Genomic DNA, 22,999 nt, shown 5'->3' with positions numbered 1-22,999 from the left:
GTGAGTGATGGTGACTTAACTTTTAAACAGATTTAAAGTAAATTTGCACATTTTGTGTATGACTAACATTTCAGTTTTGCCAGATACCATCAGTTCAATTAGTTGTTGCAAAACATGGAAAATGCTTTGTTAATCTTAACCAAACTGGCATGGTTTATGTACGACCATCACATCTCAGCAGTTGCCAAAATGCTTGAGCTATGCCAGCGATAGTTCAAATGTGCCAGTATTCAGGTTAGTGCTTAAGCCGATCATTACCCTTTTGTTTTTCTTTTCAAATAATGACAATGTATTGCTTACTTCTCCATATTATTGCTACGTTACTTTATAATCTATACACTGTTCTATTAGCTTGATTATTCATCTTCTAGATCAAGCTATTCTTCTCATCGATTTGTTGGCATGATAAAAGCTGTTGTTTGTGTGCAACAACTTTATATCTCTGTTTCTCCTACAAGTATTCCATGGAAGCTTTTAACATGTCTTGGGTCATTGCGTAAGGTCACTCATCAAGACCCATAATTCTAGCCTGCAATTTAATTTTTACACATAGAATTTATTATAATATAAACTTTTGAGGATTCAGAAGAACGAAAAATGTAATATGTATTACTATTTTTATTTTCGAATTCAATCTAGATTGAGTTACTGCTTCAAGAATAATTGTGTCAACTGTTGACAACCAATAATTTTACTATTTTGAGATTATAGTTTTAATAATGTAACAGTTCTCTTAAGTGGACATTTTATATTAAAATACAGTTAAATAGTGAAGTGTGTTTAATATTAAATTTTGATATAGTATTAATAAAAAAAATGTTTGAAAGTGTGACATTGGGTGGGGGTGGGGAGGGTGGGGGTGGGGAGGGTAAATGTTAAAAAATAGTATGACATACTGTTTTGACGATCCCTTAAGGTTTTAGTTGAATAAATTCATGTCTCAGTAACTGCTTAATATTTTCTATTGTAGCTTGACACATGTCTTCACGGTCATTATTTGGGGTCACTGACGAAACCCGGCAACTCTAACCATCAATCTAACATAATCAATGTCCTTTTTGCACTTTAAAGTTCAGGTTAACATTGCATGCAGCAACAGATTTAATTTGAAACTTCTCATGTGTTTTAGGGTCATCATATAAGATCATTTGCCATAGCTGATAACAGGAGCCAGTATTTTAGTCATATATAGAATATTGTTTGCTTAGTTTGCACTAATAACTGTAACTACTAAATATATTTAATGTTAAGCATGGTTTCATTGTATCAGTTGACTGAAAGAAAATATGCATTTGCTATAAAAGCAGAAAAGAAGGTCAAGTGGGATGTTTTGAAATGGTAGATGCGATTTAGTCTTAACAAAATTAAAGCAGCAAATGGAACCAGTGACCTATTTGTTTGTATAGGTCCCTGATGGAACATACTGCATCGAGACAATACGTATGACCTATCTTTTTTATTGTTTAAATACCTTCGGCTTGGCACGCTCTTTAAGAAAAGGTCCGGGTATGGGGGTGTCTACGCGCAAAAGTTTGACTTTATTTTTCGTTGAAGTTGTTGATTTTACATTGAATTTGTTAAGGAAATCTTTTGGTATATTGTGACCTAAAGTGCATGCTAGTCAGATAACTCTGGATCAGAAGACGATTGACTGCATAAAATGTGAAACTGAAACTGGCATTTTTTGTGAACTATGGTTTCCCTTCTTAGAAGTAAAGAAGTATTGGATTAAACATCTTAATTAATAACAAAGACCTATGTTATCTATAGGTCTTTGTTAATAAGTATACTACAACCGCATTAAAGCTTGTAAACGACGTGTATTTATAAACGAACTGTGTGCCCTAAATAGTTTTACTATTAGATAATGATTCATTGTAAATAGAGTTCAAATTCAACAAATACATTGCTGGAACATAAAACTAAATATGGCTGGAGTTAGCAATGAAACACACAGACTAGCTCCTTTCCTTACGAAAGACTTTCGACAGTTCGACTTAAAATTTCCACATTTTAGGCAGCCTGAGGAAATAGGCTATTTCTCACTGGACATAAATAGAGAGTTTAGTATAAGTAAACAGCAGCTGAAGTACTTTATAAAGCCATCAGACTTAAACAATGTCTGCTTTGATCTCAAGAAAAGATATAGTGATATGGTTAAAAAAGATGAGTCAAAATCAGAGAAGATAGATAATTTATTAAAATGGATCAATGGAAATAGAGACAAGTTTGTACTTAAAGCTTCAAAAGAACTTGTTGCTGATGACATTTCATCAAATAGGTTTGTGATTACTATTTCTTTTGTGATTGTTCCTTATAAATTAATGCCTGATTTGTTAAATTAATTTATTCACCGATAAAGGTAGTGAGGCTTACTTTGCTGTTGTCATCTCAGGTACTATTAATTAAGGATAAATGTATTTACATCGAAACTAAAGAGTTCCAGTTAAAAACAAAAATAAAATCGAACAAAGAAAAAAAGTAATCCACACCTGGGCTTGACCCACTCACTCTTGGAGTATAAGGCTACAGCTTAGACCACTCGGCCATCCATGCTGACATGATAAAGCATCTAAATAATAATTTATATAATAAGAAATCCTCGTAAGGTCACAAAATATAACGATAACAACAAAACTTTCCAAATTGTACAATCATTTAGCGCTTGTATTGCTTTATCATTCTCAGTTTTAATGACCTGGATCAAATGTTTGGGGGTATATTATTTTTGGCCTGTCTGTCATTGTATGTGTGTGTGTGTCACTGTGTGTGTGTGTCCAAAACTTTAACATTGGTCATAACTTTTGCAATATTGATGATAGCAACTTGATATTTGGCATGCATGTGTATCTCATAGAGCTGCACATTTTGAGTGGATGAAAGGTAAAGGTCATCCTGCACGCTAAGTCAAATAAAAAATTTAAAGCGGCGCAGTAGGGGGCATTTTGTTTCTGACAAACACATCTCTTGTTAAATGATGCACATACAGGGTGCATGATCAACTTGGTTCACAGATGATTATACATGAGCTGCCCAGAATGAAAGCACACTGTTTAGAACTTTATTTTAAATTTTGCAAATATTTCAAGTTATTGAAATATGTTTGCAAAAATATTTAGTGCATAAACGACAGTTTTTCTTGCAGTTTGTGCCGCTATCTTTAGACTAGAGAATATATTATTGAATACGTCTGAATCAGTGCGAAAATTTCACATTGCATACAGCCTTTCTGTGTAAATGAATGTTGTAAAATGGAGGTTTTTGGCAAAGAACACGGGCTTATTGAATTAATTAATTCTAATGTTTTTCACATTGCCATAAGCCACATACAAAACTGTATTTTATGCACTATTTGAAATTCTTCAGAAAAAAATGTTTTAAAAAGGTATTTGAAAAAAAGCAACACTTACCGGTCTCTTTACATCCCAGGCTTTTTCCGCTCCATTTTGGGAAAACGCCACACTGGAATTTTGGGAATTTCGCGTCGTGAAAAATCCCATTTTGGGAAAAAAAATAATCGCAAAACTGGCTCAATTGGGAAAAATAATCGCATGTAAATAGTGTTTATTATATTTCAAAGAAGCTGTTTACTGGTAAATAATGGCTATTTTGTAATCATATTATAAATTTTTTACAAAATATTATGAATATTTGTGATAAGTGTACATTGCCATGCCTATGTTAATAAAATATAAACAAACACAGTGTCAGTATTCAACATTTCTTAACCTAAATGTCAAAGTAACAAGACAATAACAATTGTATATGCGGCATCAGCTTCTGAACCGGAGGTCTTTAAGTTCTCACAAACTAATGTTCTCTTGTATTTGATTGGAATTGTGTCACTTCTGTGAGTTCTTGTGGGGGATGGGACACCTCTGTGTCAGTCAGTCCTGGTGGGGGCTGGGTTACTTCTGTTTGATGTATCAAATCTGTCTCTTGTGGCTGCTGAAATAAAAGCATTTCACTGCATAAAAGCTAGTGTTATTTATGAGACACTGCTGCACAAACAAATAGTTACCTTTTATATTGCAGTTGGGCATATTATGCATGCATGTTTAAGATTTTAGTACTGATTGAATGCCTTAAAATAAGAAGAATATCAAAGAAAACAATTACTAACAAATGAATCGATCTATAATCAATTTCAGATAACAAAAACAAAACGAGCCAGAAAGACTGTCGCTCGCATCTTGTTGTAGAATTTCGGAAATCATTTATAACGATCTTCGTTTATTACTAGAAATATTTCGGTGCATTATTATACTTACCTAACCCGATGTTGTTGGTTTTTTAGTTTGCTTTTTAAAAAGAGACGAAATTGTCGGCGTATTTTTTGCATCTTTCTTTCTTATTTTCGGAACGTAGTATTTACTGTTGTGAGACGCCATGACGATTAATGGTTACCTGCACATAAACGTGCGCGCAGTATTGATCGATACAAAGCCGGGCTCAAAAACTCGCGGGTTTTCGGCAATGTTTAGTTTGCAGATTAAGGTACCGTTATTTTGCGCGTTTTTAGCAGCCGAAAAAAAAATCAAGTTTGCGATCATTGGAAGTTCGAATTGGGAATTTTTTTTTCAATTGGGAAAAAAACAACCGGATTTGAATTGGGAATGGGGCCGATATTCGGACCCGTGGCTATGGGCGGAAAAAGCCTGCATCCATTAACATCCATTTGTGAACCCCATAAAGTCACATGATCCTGCACCCTGATATAATGGATATTTTAAAGCATGGTAAATGATAAGTATTACTGTTTCCTTGCCAAAAACATCTACAACGAAAATTTTCAAATCTGAAACTTTTTTAAATTTTGTCAATTTATCAAAACATGAAAAGGTCCCTTTTAAAGTACCCTAGGTACTCAAAATATACATCAATTTACCCCAGGGATTGTAAATACACTTGAAGGCACCTGCCCATACTCTGGGGTAGTTTTAAGTATATTTTCTGTAAATGCAGCTACTTTTTCGACTACTTAAAAGTATTTAAAATAGAAAATGAGTAGATAATGATGATGGCGCCAGGGATCAAACCAGGATTTCAAGCTTGAGAGGACCAAGTATAAATGCAAATCTAACACAATTTCTGACAATTACTACATTATTAAGCTCCACTTGAAATGTTTTTGTTTACCTATAAAATCTTCATTGCTGGTTACTCAGGAGGAAATTAAGACCCCATCAACATTTAAGTCAATAGCTAAGGTTTTATATAGGGGCCCGGGGGGGGGGGGGGAATTTCCCAAATTTTAGGGTAGGCTGAAACTTCCGAAATGTGACCCATTTTAATGCCAGAACTCTGATAAAGTAGACCCATTTTGATATAAGATTTTTTTAAAGCATTTGTATACGATACCATAGAGAAGGTGGACCCATTTCAATACAAGAATTTTGATAAACTGGACCCATTTAAATACTAGAATTTGATTAAGTGGACATCCCCCGGGATATTAGGGCTTGTTATGTGACTGTCTCAGGGCTCAACACTGACCTTAAAACCAACTTGCCCTTCCGAGCAATAACTTAGAAAATCTACTTGCACTTGTAGTAAAGCAACTTGCCCAAATATGAAATATCGCATTAACTGAAAATCTCATATTTTTTAATAAAGATAAAAATGATATCCCATAAACCCTATTTTATTTTTGCACATTTAACAAAATGATTACAGCAATTTAAGTCTAATTAAAATCTAAATTAAATGCTCTTTGTTCTTTTTTGCACTTGCCCAGGAGGACAACTTTACTATAAAATAACTTGCCGGACCCAACTTTTACTTGCCAGGGGCAATAGGACAACCATAAATGTTGAGCTCTGTGTCTAACAATATTTTCAGCATAGACTTGTGTGTTTTCGGTACGATATGTAGAGAATCTTTAAACAGTTGCACATATTGATGCTCGATTGGTCATTGTCGGCTCGGGTACTACTTAAATGTACCCTGGGTACTCTTTAAGTATACTTAAATGTACCCAGGATACGGAAAATATCCCGAAAAGAACCCGGGAATTCTAAGGCTAACTTGGTCGTTGTAGGCTTATTTGTTCAAGTTAAGTTATGTTCATATTTATGTCAATATTCTGTAAAATGGCCTAAAATTCCACTCAGAAAGCATGTTGAGGCAGGTTATGTTTAAAAAAAATGTGTTATGTATTCCATAGCACGACTTAAAACATCAGAATTTGGGTTGTAATAAAACTCTTGAGTCTAAATTGGCTAAAACTCTAGAGTCTAAATCGGCTGGGTACGTGTTAGTATATTTTCCGTACCCGGGGTACATTTAAGTAAACTTAACAGAACCCGGGGTACATTTAAGTAGTACCCGAGCCGACATTGGCCAATCAAACCAAACTGCAAGTCTGGGTATTAAGGGTGTGTGTGTGTGTACTGGGGGAGGGGCATGTTTTTATTGTTTTGTATTTTAACATTTTTAAGATTTAGCTTTCATTTTGTAAAAAGTTTGTACCTACGAATACAATATTTCAACTGGTATGTGGTTTGATGATGGACATATCAGATGGTAATAGATTATTTGCCTGTTGAATGATCTGATTCAGGGATCTTCATACTGATTTCATCTGCTGGAGGGGCTTGCTGACCAAGATACTCTGCACGCCATATGAGAACAGGGATGATTGGAAGATTGCAGTAACAAGGTACAATGGCACTTACTACCTGTGTGAATACAACACTGAGGCTAAGATAGCGCAGACAGCTAAACTGACAGAGAGGGACAAGGAAATATGCTGTTGGGGATGGAAATTTGAACAGTACCTTACTGCAGGTACATGTAGAAAGCTCACAAACCTTAACCTGACATTACCCTTTACATGTAATTATATTCAAATACCTTAACTTCTGTAATTAAGTTTTCTAAAACTTTGGACACCCTCGGGTCATTTTTTCTATATGGCTATAGTAAAAACTTGTTAACACTCTAAAAGGCACATTTATTGTCCAATCTTCATTAAACTTGGTCACAACCTTTGTGCCCATGATATCTTGGAGTTTGAAAATGGTTCCGATTGGTTGAAAAACATGGCCGCAAGGGAGCGGGGAATTTTTCCTTACATGTATATGCAGGGGTGTGATTTTTTTCCGCGGATCCGGTTGTCCCGGATATCACTTCTGAGATTTGCGTTAATTCGTTTTTAAAAATGTGGGGGAGAGGGGCTACCACCGATTCCGCGGACGTATTTCATAAGCGGCCCGAAATATCCGCATCCCGCGAAATCTCTCGGCATTTTACACTGGTAGATTCTGCCTAAGCAATTTTAAAACGAGCCATATAATTGGCTGTCGTTTCCCAATCTTCCAATTAAAATCGTGTTCTTAAAATGCGCTCAGCTGATTTGTTTGCAAATGGCGCCGTTGTGAAGAGAAAATTAAGATTATTGAAATAACAAATAGCAATCGAATAAACGACTGACATCACCTAGTCTGATAGGAATAATGAAATGTGTTTGTCAAAAAAGACTACGTTTAAGATACAAGCAACACATATTTTGTTAAGAAATGTGCCCACTGAATTTGTGTCACAGAAACCAGTGTTTGCAAATTGGAGTTTAGTTACTCGCGAAGTAAAACAATTTAGAAGAGTATCATTCGAACATGGAAATAGACAAACATGATTTGATTTATATGTCTGTGGGTCTGTGTATAATCAGATTCATATGCATATTCTGCTTTATTATGTTTGTCACGCTGTTCAGTTAACTGAAATAGCTTTGAACTGAGTGAAGATGTGAAATGCAAGATATTGAAAGGTAAACAAATTAAATATATTAATTTAACTAAGTTAATACATCATTAACACTAGAAGAACACTCAAGTGTGTATGTTTATATTTAGTCTATTAACTGTAATTCAATACATTGAAAAACTGCTGCTATTGATCACAATAAATACTTACTTAACTGTTTACTTTGCATCCTCAGTATGTTAAATGTGAAGTTTAACAGGTTTTTATAAAAAAAATATTGTTATGAAGTTCAAGAAGTTGTTTATTTTAATATCTGTTTTTAGGTTTGTCATTGCGTTATGGGCGCCATTCACATAGTCAAAATCAGTCAACAGAATTTTCCTCCCCTCTGACTTTGCCTCAATCACACCCCTGATATGGCTGTAGCAAAAACTTCTTAACACTATAAAAGTCACATGTATTGTCCAATCTTGTTAACACTTTGTAAGAACATTTGTTCTAATGATATGTTGAATAAGTTTGAAAATAGTTTCTGTCTGTTGAAAAACATTTATCCTAATATGGCTAAAGTAAAACGTTAGCACTCTAAAAGTCTAAAATTTACATATATAGTTCACTCTTCATCAAACTAGGTTCGAACATTTGTTCTAATGATATCTTGGGGCTGCACTGAGCAGGTCAGTTCTTTTGTATCTCAGGTGAGCGACTTTGGACCTTTCAGGCCCTCTCAGAATAGTCTAGTTCCAATGGGTCTCATGTGAGGGCTTTAGGGCTCATGGCCCTCTTGTTTAATGACTTTTGACTAAATTTTTGTTAATTTGCATTTATTTAAATTCATCTGATTTGCTTTAATCACATGACACATTACACATGTATTTTTACAAAAAGGTGAGGTGAATAAAACCTTAAGATGAATACTGACAACAAGTCAATGGACCATAGCATTTGCCTTAATTGGGTAAATAGGCATGTAAACTTGATAAAGGTAATGATATTAACCAATAGCTTTATGCCGTTGCGCAGTTGAAATGATCGTGGCAAGAAAACAAATAAGTGATGCTTTATTAGTCCCCTACAAGTTTGTGCTCTGTGTGTCCGTCGGTCTGTCTGTCCGTCAGTCTGTGAGTCTGTCACACTTTTTCTGGATCCTGGGATAACCTTTAAAGTTCTTAATATTTTTTCATGAAACTTGAAACATGGATAGATGGCAATATGGAGGACATTATGCATGTCATTTCATTTTGTTCCTACGTCAATAATTCTGGTTGCTTTGGCAACAAATAGACAAGAAATACTGCTGGAAATGGTGGTTTTCTGGATCCTGCGATAACTTTATAAAGTTCTTCGTATTTTTTCATCAAACTTGAAACATGGATAGATGGCAATATGGACATTATGCACGTCATTTCATTTTGTTCTTAGGTCAAAAATTCTGGTTGCTATGGCAGCAAATAGACTAGAAATTCTACTGAAAATGGTGGTTTTCTGGATCCTGCAATAACTTTAAAAGTTCTTCATATTTTTTCACGCAACTTGAAACATAAATAGATGGCAATATGGGCATTATGCACATCATTTCATTTTGTTCCTACCTCAAAAATTCTGGTTGCTATGGCAACAAACAGACTAGAAAAACTGCTGAAAATGGTGGTTTTCTGGATCCTGCGATAACTTTAAAAGTTCTTCATATTTTAAGCTCACCTGAGCATGTTCAACGAGCTCATGGTGAGCTTTTGTGATCGCTTTTTGTCCGTCGTCCGTTGTGCGCCGTCAACATTTGCCTTGTTAACTCTCTATAGGCCACATTTATTGTCCAATCTTCATGAAATTTGGTCAGAAGATTGGTTTCAATGATATCTTGGATGAGTTCGAAAATGGTTACGTTTGCTCGAGAAAAATGGCTGCCAAGGCGCGGGGCATTTTTCCTTATATGGCTATATATGGCTATAGTAAAATCTTGTTAACACTCTAGAGGCCACATTTATTGTCTGATCTTCATCAAAAATTGGTCAGAAGATTCACCCCAATAATATCTAGGACGAGTTTGAAAATGATGCCGGTTAGTTGAAAAACATGGCTGCCAGGGGGCGGGGCATTTTCCTTAAATGGCTATAGTAAAACCTTGTTAACACTCTAGAGGCCACATTTATTTTCCAATCTTCATGAAACTTGCTCAGAAGATTTGTCTCACTGATATCTTGGATGAGTTGAAAAATGGTAACATTTGCTTGAAAACATGGCTGCCAAGGAGTGGGGCATTTTTCCTTATATGGCTATATATGGCTATAGTAAAATCTTGTTAACACTCTAGAGGCCACATTTATTGTCCGATCTTCATGAAACTTGGTCAGAAAATTCATCCTAATAATATCTTGGATGAGTTCGAAAATGATGCCGGTTGGTTTAAAAACATGGCCGCCATGGGCGGGGCATTTTTCCTTATATGGCTATATAGATAAACCTTGTTAACGCTCTAGAGGCCACATTTATTGTCCAATCTTGATGAAATATGGTCAGAAGATTTGTCTTAATGACATCTTGGATGAGTTCGAAAATGGGTACGTTTGCTTGAAAAACATGGCTGCCAAGGGGCGGGGCATTTTTTCTTATATGGCTATATAAGGCTATTGTAAAATCTTGTTAACATTCTAGAGGCCACATTCATAGTCCGATCTTAATGAAACTCGGTCAGAAGATTCATCCTAATAATACCTAGAACGAGTTCAAAAATGATACCGGTTGGTTGAAAAACATGGCCACCACGGGGGCGGGGCTGTTTTCCTTTTATGGCTATAGTAAAACCTTGTTAACACTCTAGAGGTCACATTTATTTTCCAATCATCATGAAACTTGGTCAGAAGATTTGACCCAATGATATCTTGGATGAGTTCAAAAATGGTTTTGGTTGCTTTAAAAACATAGCCACCAGGGGCGGGGCATTTTTCCTTATATGGCTATATATGGCTATAGTAAAACCTTGTTAAGACTCTAGAGGCCACATTTATTGTCCTATCTTCATGAAATTTAGTCAGAAGATTGGTCTCAATAATATCTTGGATGAGTTCGAAAATAATTATGTTTGCTTGAAAAAAATGGCTTCCAAGGGGCGGGGCATTTTTCCTTATATGGCTATAGTAAAATCTTGTTAACACTCTAGAGGCCACATTAACTGTCCGATCTTCACGAAACTTGGTCAGATGATTCATCCCGATAATATCTTGGACGAGTTCAAAAATGATCCGGTTGGTTGAAAAACATGGCTGCCAGGTGGCGGGGCATTTTTCCTTATATGGCTATAGTAAAACCTTGTTAACACTCTAGAGGCCACATTTATTTTCCGATCTTCGTAAAACTTGGTCAGAAGATTTGTCCTAGTACCGGTAATATCTTGTTATCTCAGGTGAGCGACTTTGGGCCTTTCAGGCCCTCTTGTTTTAATGAAACTTCCAACATGGATAGATGGCAATATGGACATTATGCACGTCATTTCATTTTGTTCCTATGTCAAAAATTCTGGTTGCTATGGCACCAACAAAAAATATTCTGACAATGGTGGAATTTCTGACAATGGTGGAGCCGGTAGGGGACTTTTATTGCTTGGCAATAGTCTTGTTTATTCACAGTGTTTGTTTTGTATCCTTAAGAGAACAACTGTTTGCTGTTATTTAGTGACAATAATGATAATCTCAAGTCTTTTAAAAATGTGCAGTAGTGTTTATTAATGGGGCATTGTCTGTTTGGTAATTAAAATTTAGTTATCTAAGAAAACAAGCCCCCGCTCAAAATATAAAGTGGGACAAAAAGGCTCCGGTTGTATTGCAGTACATGTAGACGTGTTGAACACAAAATTCTAGAACAAAGAACATATTTATTATAACTAGTACATTGACATTATATATTAGTTGAATTTTAATATTTAAAGGTTCATTCTGCAGTTTATGAAGGATAATTTTTGTACTCTGTGGTCAAAATTCACCATTTGAGTATCATTTTGTAAAACAACATCAAACATATTCACATAGATGAAATAGGTATATTTTGAGGGCGACTCAAATTTTTGGACATTTACTTTCAAGAATATTATAGTGTATCTAAATTTTTTGGAGAAGAAAAGACAAAAATTCTAAGTGTCAGAATACTTAAATATATTACGGTTCATTTGGTTTGTATTGAAAAAAATAACACTAGCAACCTTAATGTGGTGTTATTTAACGAGTGAAGCACATGCTTGAGTATAGCAGTGTACTATAGCCGTGTACAACACTAGAAAATAATCCAAGAGCATAATTATGAAAGTGAGGTTCATGATTGTGGGGTTCATTTTTGCAAGCTTTAATATATTTTAATGCCCCCCCCCCCCCCCCCCCCTGGTAGCATTGTTAAATAGCAGAAGGACTGTCCAGCAGTCTGTTTTTTTTTATAAATTGAGCTGATTTTTGGTATGTGAGTCTACCTACATGACTTTCATATGAAATGTGATTTTCATTGCGGTTGATTACCGGTAATTTTTGGTAAACTTATGTACCTTGGACTTAACAATTTTCTCTAAAAAGTGCATTGGGGAGCACTGTTTCATAAACTCAGGTCTTGTTTTATCTGGATTACATTGAATACCAAATTCAGTATTCAGATATTAAAATTTAAAAACACAGTATCCATATAATGTATGTTAGTCTTGTAAGTGAACAGTTAGGACTTATCAGATATTGGCGACTCCTACATAGTATCCATATAATGTATGTTAGTCTTGTAAGTGAACAGTCAGGACTAATCAGATATTGGCGACTCCTACATAGTATCCATATAATGTATGTTAGTCTTGTAATTGAACAGTCAGGACTAATCAGATATTGGTGACTCCTACATAGTATCCATATAATGTATGTTAGTCTTGTAAGTGAACAGTCAGGACTAATCAGATATTGGTGACTCCTACATAGTATCCGTATAATGTATGTTAGTCTTGTAAGTGAACAGTCAGGACTTATCAGATATTGGCGACTCCTACATAGTATCCATATTATGTCCGTTAGTCTTGTAAGTGAACAGTCAGGACTAATCAGATATTGGTGACTCCTACATAGTATCCATATAATGTATGTAGTCTTGTAAGTGAACAGTCAGGACTTATCAGATATTGGTGACTCCTACATAGTATCCATATAATGTATGTTACATGTAGTCTTGTAAGTGAACAGTCAGGACTTATCAGATATAGGCGACTCCTAGATAGTATCCATATAATGTATGTTACATGTAGTCTTGTAAGTGAACAGTCAGGACTTATCAGATATAGGCGACTCCTACATAGTATCCATATAATGTATGTTAGTCTTGTAAGTGAACAGTCAGGACTTATCAGATATTGGTGACTCCTACATAGTATCCATATAATGTATGTTAGTCTTGTAAGTGAACAGTCAGGACTAATCAGATATAGGCGACTCCTACATAGTATCCATATAATGTATGTAGTCTTGTAATTGAACAGTCAGGACTAATCAGATATTGGCGGCTCCTACACAGTATCCATATAATGTATGTAGTCTTGTAAGTGAACAGTCAGGACTTATCAGATATTGGTGACTCCTACATAGTATCCATATAATGTATGTGAGTCTTGTAAGTGAACAATCAGGACTAATCAGATATAGGCGACTCCTAGATAGTATCCATATAATGTATGTTACATGTAGTCTTGTAAGTGAACAGTCAGGACTTATCAGATATAGGCGACTCCTACATAGTATCCATATAATGTATGTTAGTCTTGTAAGTGAACAGTCAGGACTAATCAGATATTGGTGACTCCTACATAGTATCCATATAATGTATGTTAGTCTTGTAAGTGAACAGTCAGGACTAATCAGATATTGGTGACTCCTACATAGTATCCATATACTGTATGTTAGTCTTGTAAGTGAACAGTCAGGACTAATCAGATATAGGCGACTCCTAGATAGTATCCATATAATGTATGTAAGTCTGGTAAGTGAACAGTCAGGACTTATCAGATATTGGTGACTCTTACATAGTATCCATATAATGTATGTTAGTCTTGTAAGTGAACAGTCAGGACTTATCAGATATTGGCGACTCCTACATAGTATCCATATAATGTCCGTTAGTCTTGTAAGTGAACAGTCCGGACTTATCAGATATAGGCGACTCCTACATAGTATCCATATAATGTATGTTAGTCTTGTAAGTGAACAGTCAGGACTAATCAGATATTGGCGACTCCTACATAGTATCCATATAATGTATGTTAGTCTTGTAAGTGAACAGTCAGGACTAATCAGATATTGGTGACTCCTACATAGTATCCATATAATGTATGTTAGTCTTGTAAGTGAACAGTTAGGACTTATCAGATATTGGCGACTCCTACATAGTATCCATATAATGTATGTTAGTCTTGTAATTGAACAGTCAGGACTAATCAGATATTGGCGGCTCCTACACAGTATCCATATAATGTATGTAGTCTTGTAAGTGAACAGTTAGGACTTATCAGATATTGGTGACTCCTACATAGTATCCATATAATGTATGTTAGTCTTGTAAGTGAACAGTCAGGACTAATCAGATATAGGCGACTCCTAGATAGTATCCATATAATGTATGTTACATGTAGTCTTGTAAGTGAACAGTCAGGACTTATAAGATATAGGCGACTCCTACATAGTATCCATATAATGTATGTTAGTCTTGTAAGTGAACAGTCAGGACTAATCAGATATAGGCGACTCCTACATAGTATCCATTTAATGTATGTTAGTCTTGTAAGTGAACAGTCAGGACTAATCAGATATTGGTGACTCCTACATAGTATCCATATAATGTATGTTAGTCTTGTAAGTGAACAGTCAGGACTAATCAGATATAGGCGACTCCTAGATAGTATCCATATAATGTATGTTAGTCTTGTAAGTGAACAGTCAGGACTTATCAGATATTGGTGACTCTTGCATAGTATTCATATAATGTATGTAGTCTTGTAAGTGAACAGTCAGGACTTATCAGATATTGGCGACTCCTACATAGTATCCATATAATGTCCGTTAGTCTTGTAAGTGAACAGTCCGGACTTATCAGATATAGGCGACTCCTACATAGTATCCATATAATGTATGTTAGTCTTGTAAGTGAACAGTCAGGACTAATCAGATATTGGTGACTCCTACATAGTATCCATATAATGTATGTTAGTCTTGTAAGTGAACAGTCAGGACTAATCAGATATAGGCGACTCCTAGATAGTATCCATATAATGTATGTTAATTTTGTAAGTGAACAGTCAGGACTTATCAGATATAGGCGACTCCTACATAGTATCCATATAATGTATGTTAGTCTTGTAAGTGAACAGTCAGGACTAATCAGATATTGGGGACTCCTACATAGTATCCATATAATGTATGTTAGTCTTGTAAGTGAACAGTCAGGACTAATCAGATATTGGTGACTCCTACATAGTATCCATATAATGTATGTTAGTCTTGTAAGTGAACAGTCAGGACTAATCAGATATAGGCGACTCCTACATAGTATCCATATAATGTATGTTAGTCTTGTAATTGAACAGTCAGGACTAATCAGATATTGGTGACTCCTACATAGTATCCATATAATGTATGTTAGTCTTGTAATTGAACAGTCAGGACTAATCAGATATTGGTGACTCCTACATAGTATCCATATAATGTATGTTAGTCTTGTAAGTGAACAGTCAGGACTAATCAGATATTGGGGACTCCTACATAGTATCCATATAATGTATGTTAGTCTTGTAAGTGAACAGTCAGGACTAATCAGATATTGGCGACTCCTACATAGTATCCATATAATGTATGTTAGTCTTGTAATTGAACAGTCAGGACTAATCAGATATTGGTGACTCCTACATAGTATCCATATAATGTATGTTAGTCTTGTAAGTGAACAGTCAGGACTAATCAGATATTGGTGACTCCTACATAGTATCCATATAATGTATGTTAGTCTTGTAATTGAACAGTCAGGACTAATCAGATATAGGCGACTCCTACATAGTATCCATATAATGTATGTTAGTCTTGTAAGTGAACAGTCAGGACTAATCAGATATAGGCGACTCCTAGATAATATCCATATAATGTATGTTAGTCATGTAAGTGAACAGTCAGGACTTATCAGATATTGGTGACTCCTACATAGTATCCATATAATGTATGTTAGTCTTGTAAGTGAACAGTCAGGACTAATCAGATATTGGTGACTCCTACATAGTATCCATATAATGTATGTTAGTCTTGTAAGTGAACAGTCAGGACTAATCAGATATAGGCGACTCCTACATAGTATCCATATAATGTATGTAGTCTTGTAAGTGAACAGTCAGGACTTATCAGATATTGGTGACTCCTACATAGTATCCATATAATGTCCGTTAGTCTTGTAAGTTAACAGTCAGGACTTATCAGATATTGGTGAATCCTACATAGTATCCATATAATGTATGTTAGTCTTGTAAGTGAACAGTCAGGACTTATCAGATATTGGTGACTCCTACACAAATGTTTTGACATTCACCACTGTATATTTCAGATACTAAGGATGCGAAACCCAATACAGATACACCGTTCAACAACTGTGAGGAATTTGGCACTGTCGTACGCTCTAGACTGAATTCGCATTCACTGGGTAAATTGTATTATGAAAAATATTAATAAGTAAAGAATGAGATAATTTGTTACATGTAAACATGCCAAAGACATGATTCTCATAATTCACAATTTAACCAAAAAGGATCATTGTAATTTATTTTTATCAGCATGTATAATCAAGTGGTAATGGGGATATAATTGATTTTATTATACCAATATACTGAGGCATATTTGTTTCAGTTTTTGCTGGAGAAGTAGATGCCATCGATACTACAGGAAAGAAACCTCACTATGTAGAATTCAAAACAACCAGAGATTTCACACACCAAAAGCAGTTAATTAGTTTCAAACGGTATTGAATGGCAAAATATTAAAAAAATAAGTTAGTTTTGTTTTACTGTTTAAACATTTATGAGTTATTAAAACATTTCTTGATTTTGCTTTAAAAAAATCATCTTATATCTTATTTCCACATTTGTATCTATTAACATTATATAGCAAGTAACCAACAACTGACAGTTACTGCATGTCTTCTTATACTAAGCAGAAAGGCTTAATGATCTTTAATTGTAGGCCTACTTCCATTGTTTTAGGCGTGGTTCTGTCCACCAGTCTTCTATGCGTGACTCCTACATTTGGCATGGGATTTTTGTCAAACTTTAATGAAATAATTATCTTTAAATGTTACAGTGCGCTTTGTCAATATTTTATAATTAAGCTATTTTTTGTAAGGAGTCATTGCATAAAATAACATATATATATCAGCTTCTGTGCACAACTCCTACATTTTGCATGCAATTTGTCCAACTTGTACATACTAAGTATCTCCAAGTAAGTGCTAGTGGTATGTTATTGAGTTATTTCTTTAGGAATTGGTGTTCTCTGTTTAAATTACATGTAACATTGAAAGCTTCTGTGCACACTCATTCATTTTGCATGTAATGTTTAGTTAAACATTTACAGAATGATTTTCTCCATGTGCAAGATTGCACATTCTCAAGGTTTTATGATTTTGTGTTATGTTAAGGACATATTCCCTATTTTTCAAATTACATATAAAAGCATTTGTTCTGAACTCCCACAATTTGCATGCACTTTTCCTGGAATATTCAAAGAATATTTATGCACAAGATATTCATGATTCATGTTTCTTTCAGATTCAAGTTGATCAAATGGTGGGCTCAGAGCTTCCTTATTGGAATCCCAGAGGTAATTTGTGGCTACCGTGACGATGATGGTGTGGTCCATCGTCTGGAATCATTCAACACCAACACAATACCATCTATGACAAAGGTAGGTAGTACTAGACTGTTGGGTTATCAAGGGTGAATAAAGAAAAATTAAATAGATGAAAAGAGAATATCATGTTAGTGTCAAGTGTTGTTGAATTTTTCCGAGTGTAAGAAAGGTTTACACCCATAACCTTGCTGAGCCATGTAAGCCTTTTTGAGACGAGTACATAAGGACACAAACCTAATATTCTGTTTATCCTACCATACTTTCTTTTAATCTTAAAAAAATAATATATTATAAATATAGCAGAGCTACCACCAGAAACACATTAAATTAACTTATCTAACCTTGCATAGTAATATCAAATCTATTTGTGACCTTCACCTGTTCCTCCATGCCAAATACATTTAGTCCTAACAATTCCATACAAAAGCAGTGAAACAAGACAAATTCTCGTGATATGCCTCAAGTTAAATTGTATCAGCATGCCAAATAATAAACAATCAAGTACAAAACAAAAGGTTTTGTTCAAATATAAATTGTTTCACCAACACAAAATGGATGTAGTCATGGATCATGTACATTAGGAATCCAATTTAACTCGGTACAAACTGTCCTCTGACAATTCTTGTTTCTGAAACCCTTTCAGATATTTATTGACTTTTAGCGTGTGGGTCTACCTGCATGACTTTCAGATAAAGGCTGAGTTTCAAAGTTCAGTAGTAAGAAATGGGTTTCACAAACATAACTCTTGATGTATATGGCAACTGTTATGCTCAGTGTGTTGTCTCTCGTTCATCTGTCTGTACATCCATCTGTCCTGAAACAAGTGTGTACTCTAACTCATTATGAATTAAGGATTGTTCCTCTCCACATTTTGTTTTAAAATAAATTATCCCATTGTTTGTTTAAAGTACTGTGGATGAACATGTCAAATAGAATCTGGGGTAGTATTAGAATAATAATTTTTATAACCTTTTGTTGAAACTGTAATTTTGTAGGCATTGACATTCAAATGTATGAGCTTGTTTTAGTTATTACCTTGGTAATTGATTTGGTCAATCGAATTGTCATGACCCTCCAGCTATCTGCTTTTGTATTTAATCAGTTTTACTTTTTAGTTTTTTCTATACATATCCAGCCATGTTTTTTCCCATTCCATTTACAGGATCTCTACAACCCATGGCTGCCAAATGTGTGCTTTAACTTCTTAGACCAGTTCCTGTCCTTCATTAAAGACACAGTCACAGAGGATGACTACAGGTATGAAAAGGATATCAAGTTGCAATATGGTATCCACTCAAAGAAGTAATTTCAACATGTATAAGAGCTGTGTTAATGAAACACCTCTACCACACTTTGAAACCGCACAGGCAGCTATTTTAGAGAAAATGGTTGAATCCAGGGCCTAGAAGATTGTCTAAAACCAATGGACGAGAACAAAACTAAAAATTAATCTGTAAGCCATGTACTTAGACTCACAAACCAAAACAATATCAGTATCTTAAAGCATTGTGGAAAAACTGCAAGAAAAGTATTATTTTAACAAAATTTCGAAGTTCAATGCCCTTTATATACTTTGTCAAAAATAATAGACTGGAAGGCAACTCTAACTTGATCTTGAGTAATGTATGTCAACTAACATACCTAACATCAGGACAATATCTTCTAGTGTTAAGGATAATGGTTTGGAAAACTGTTATTCAAAGAAAATTTTTAAGTCCAAGGCCTGTTTGCTAGAAAAAATCAATGGACTGGAAGGAAACTCAAACTTAATCTTTAAGTCATGTAGGAAGATTCACATACCAAAATTAGGTCAATAGCTGCAAGCGTTTAGGAAAACAACTTCTAAAAGCAATGCCAGATGGACAGTTGGGCAAAGAGACTGACAGTGCGACTGCTATGGGCCACCCTACCTGGGGCATAAAAAGAACAATACATTTGAAAGTAAATAATATTGGGACATATTAGTAAATTGCAAAAGTATTTAAGTATCAGATACTAAAATACTTTTGTAATTTCCTCCTTTGTCCCTTGAATCTTCATATACATTCAATCTACATTTTAGATTCCATTTTGTAAACTGTGAATAGGACCCCTCACCTGTGTATGCTTTTGTCAAATTCCATTCCAGACTTGTTCACCTATTGGAGTGGATGCCTGGCAAGGACGTGTTGTGCACAAGACTGGGACGTGACTCCCAGTACCAGTTCCTACCAGACTGGTACACAAACCAGCAAGAGCCTGCCATAAAGCACACTGTTTGAAGTAGATTTTGTGTTAAAATGTAATGTGTCAGTCAGCATAGGCTAAGTTGGTATTTTCTGCTGGAACCAGAAGTACAACACATTGTGCAGGTTGAAAACATAATATAAGTACATAAGTGGAAACTGTTTACTACATTTAGAAGTTTGATTAATTTTGAAGGGCAGAATAATAACCTTGTAATTAGTTTAGCCTATGCAGGGCTCAACATTAACCTAAAAACCAACTTGCCCTGCCGGGCAAGTAATAAGAAAATCTACTTGCACTGAACGTAAAGCCCCTTTCCCAAACATGAAATATCACATTAACTGTTAACCATTAACTGTAAACCTCATATGTTTAAACAAGATGTGTTTTAGAAACACAATGTCCCCCTATATGACGTTTGACATTGAAGGATGACCTTGACCCTTCACCACTCAAAATGTGCAGCTCTATGAAATACACATGCATTTCAAATATAAAATTGCTAGCTTCAATATTGCAGAAGTGACATTACATGGGCAATTTTGACCCATATATTTGACCTTGAAGGATGACCTTGACCTTTCACCTCTCAAAATGTGCAGCACCATGAGATACACATGCATGCCAAATATCAAGTTGCTATCGTCAATATTGCAAAAGTATACATAAAAAAGCGATTTGGGCCACATATATTTGACCTCTGACTTTGAAGGATGACCTTGACCTTTTACCACTCAAAATGTGCAGCTCCATGAGATACACATGCATGCCAAATATCAAGTTGCTATCTTCAATATTGCAAAAGTACTCATAAAATGAGCGATTTTGTCCACAAAATTTTTGACCTCTGACCTTGACGGATGACCTTGACCTTTCACCACTCAAAATGTGCAGCTCCATGAGATACACATGCATGCCAAATATCAAGTTGCTATCTTGAATATTGAAATACTGCAAAAGTGTACATTAAATGAGCGATTTTGACCCATATATTTGACCTTTGACCTTGAAGGATGACCTTGACCTTTCACCACTCAAAATGTGCAGCTCCATGAGATACATATGCATGCCAAATATCAAGTTGCTATCTTCAATATTGCAAAAGTTATTGTAAATGTTAAAGTTGGCGCAAACCAACCAACCAACCAACAGACCGGGCAAAAACAATATGTCCCCCACTACTATAGTGGACATAATAAAGATCAAAATGATACACCACAAAACCTTTTTTTATTTTTGCACATTTAACAAAATAATTACAGTAATTAAAAACTTATTTAAGTCTAAATATAGATTTGTGACAATATTTGATTATTAAACATTGCTCCTAACGATTCATCATATCTCAACCATTCAAACTCACTTTTCCATAATGGTAAAAAGTTGCGTTTTCGTTTCAATTCGCAATTTTTGGCACTTTTGGATGATTTTTCTATGCATTTTTCATTGGATTTTGAAGACTAAAAGTTACTTGTAAAGCCGAAGCTAAATAAAATTGACATTTCTCGTCTGCTAACAGTTCTGTTAACAACATTGAACATGTGAACTGTAACAAAAATGTCAATTGACGTAAAGTAAAAGATTGTTGAAAATGTATGTCGCAAAATATGAAATATGTATGTACCAAAGCTATTTGTTGTTGTTTTTTTTATATAGTTATAATTTTAGTCGTTATCTTCATGACTGAAAAAACCAACGATGTTATTTGTAACTGAATAGTAATGAAAAAGACAAGAAGGCCATGATGGCCCTGTATCGCTCCACTGTTTTTTCTTTGCGAAAAAAAACGTGTATTGCGCATGGGTTGAAATGTACTCAAGCATGTGACTTTCTCTTTCTATCCCTCGTCCAACTGGGCGCTTAAAGTTGGAAGGGTGAGCATTTTTATATATGGAAAAAGTACTACCGTGTTAACTAAACAGACAAAAAAGCCCGGGAATTGTTGCATAGGTTCTTTGCTTATAACGTAGGTACATTTATCTCTCTAAAAGATATTGTCGTTCTTTGTATTTCACATATTTTTAGATGCTGAAGGTCAAATCTACGCATTTGATTTGAAACAGATTCACAAGACCCATACGAATCAAAATGCCTTAACCCTTTACCAAACAACACATTTTGGACTTTCCCAATTTGAAAGAGGTTGCAGACGTCAATTGAATTAAAATAGAATATGAAGGAAATGATCAGGTAGGGTAGAAATAATTGTGATAAAAGGAGAAATTGCTCATCAACCCACACATCCCTAAGACCAACAGGCCTGAGAATATTATGATCATCTAAAGATTATTTCTTTATATTTATAAATGTATTTAATTAAGTAATACATTTGACTTCTAAGATCAATTCATAACTTATATTAAGAAAATTATAAAATGGTCAAAAATATGTATGGATTGTTGAGCAATTGACAATCATTTCAACAATTCATGATTAGTCACGATTCACAAATGGAACAATGAATCATTAGTTATTAAAAAGCAGCATATAAAATAGTTAAGAACATTGCACTTCATTAATTTCAACACCTTCTCTTGGATACAAAGCTTGAGTTTACCGTGCAGTATCATATATTGACTTTCCTTGAAATAATTATGTTCATGGAAGTTGTGTTTTTAAAATCAATAATATATTATTAAACTGGTTTTAAGTTAAACACTACAAAAAAGACATGAAATTAACATGTCATCCAAAATATTTTCATCCGGATATATGGTCACTTTCGACATATTTAAATAAAACCTGACTTTTTTCAGTTTATAAGAAAAACATTCATAACACATGTTCTTACTTCAATGCCTTTGTATGCAGTCACCATCTGACCTAAATGGCACTAAATGACAGGGTTTTATCTCATGTTTACAAGATGTTGATGTTGTTGTTGGTCACAGCCAGACGGCCGCAGTAATTTCCACTGGTAAACGTCATATGTTCAGTTTTGTGACCCCCGGGGCCGGGTCAAATTTGAGCCCAGGGCAATAATTTGAACAAATTTGGTAGAGGACTATTAGATATCACTACATACCAAATAGGTAGCCCTAGGCTCTATAATTAAGAACAAGAAGATTTTTAAAGTTTGCACAAAATAGGCCTTATTTAAGCATATGTTCATTTTTGTGACCCCTGGGGCAAGGTCAAATTTGTTCCTAGGGGCATAATTTGAACAAACAAAGTAGAGA

The 22,999-nt window shown here is 34.8% G+C and overlaps 1 protein-coding gene across 1 annotated transcript; it reads left to right on the top strand.

Moving 5' to 3' along the window:
- Window positions 1–1,667: 1,667 nt before the first annotated feature.
- Window positions 1,668–21,448, top strand: LOC127865840 (decapping and exoribonuclease protein-like). The gene is made up of 7 exons (XM_052405873.1): window positions 1,668–2,281; window positions 6,563–6,789; window positions 16,297–16,392; window positions 16,596–16,707; window positions 17,513–17,648; window positions 18,757–18,851; window positions 19,723–21,448. The coding sequence occupies exons 1-7, from the start codon at window positions 1,929–1,931 to the stop codon at window positions 19,853–19,855; spliced, it is 1,152 nt and encodes a 383-aa protein (XP_052261833.1). The 5' UTR covers window positions 1,668–1,928; the 3' UTR covers window positions 19,856–21,448.
- The last annotated feature ends 1,551 nt before the right edge of the window (window positions 21,449–22,999 follow it).

This window comes from Dreissena polymorpha, chromosome 2 (assembly GCF_020536995.1).
Source record: "Dreissena polymorpha isolate Duluth1 chromosome 2, UMN_Dpol_1.0, whole genome shotgun sequence".
NCBI lineage: Eukaryota > Metazoa > Mollusca > Bivalvia > Myida > Dreissenidae > Dreissena > Dreissena polymorpha.
Note: the sequence above shows the minus strand (reverse complement) of the source record. Positions and strands in the feature narration are given on the sequence as shown.

Excerpts from the sequence above, each read along its gene's own strand:
- LOC127865840 (XM_052405873.1), top strand. The coding sequence starts at position 1,929 with ATGGCTGGAGTTAGCAATGAAACACACAGACTAGCTCCTTTCCTTACG. Across the intron at positions 2,282-6,562 it reads GATGACATTTCATCAAATAG|GGATCTTCATACTGATTTCA; the intron begins GTTTGTGATTAC and ends GATCTGATTCAG. Across the intron at positions 16,708-17,512 it reads CAGTTAATTAGTTTCAAACG|ATTCAAGTTGATCAAATGGT; the intron begins GTATTGAATGGC and ends TGTTTCTTTCAG.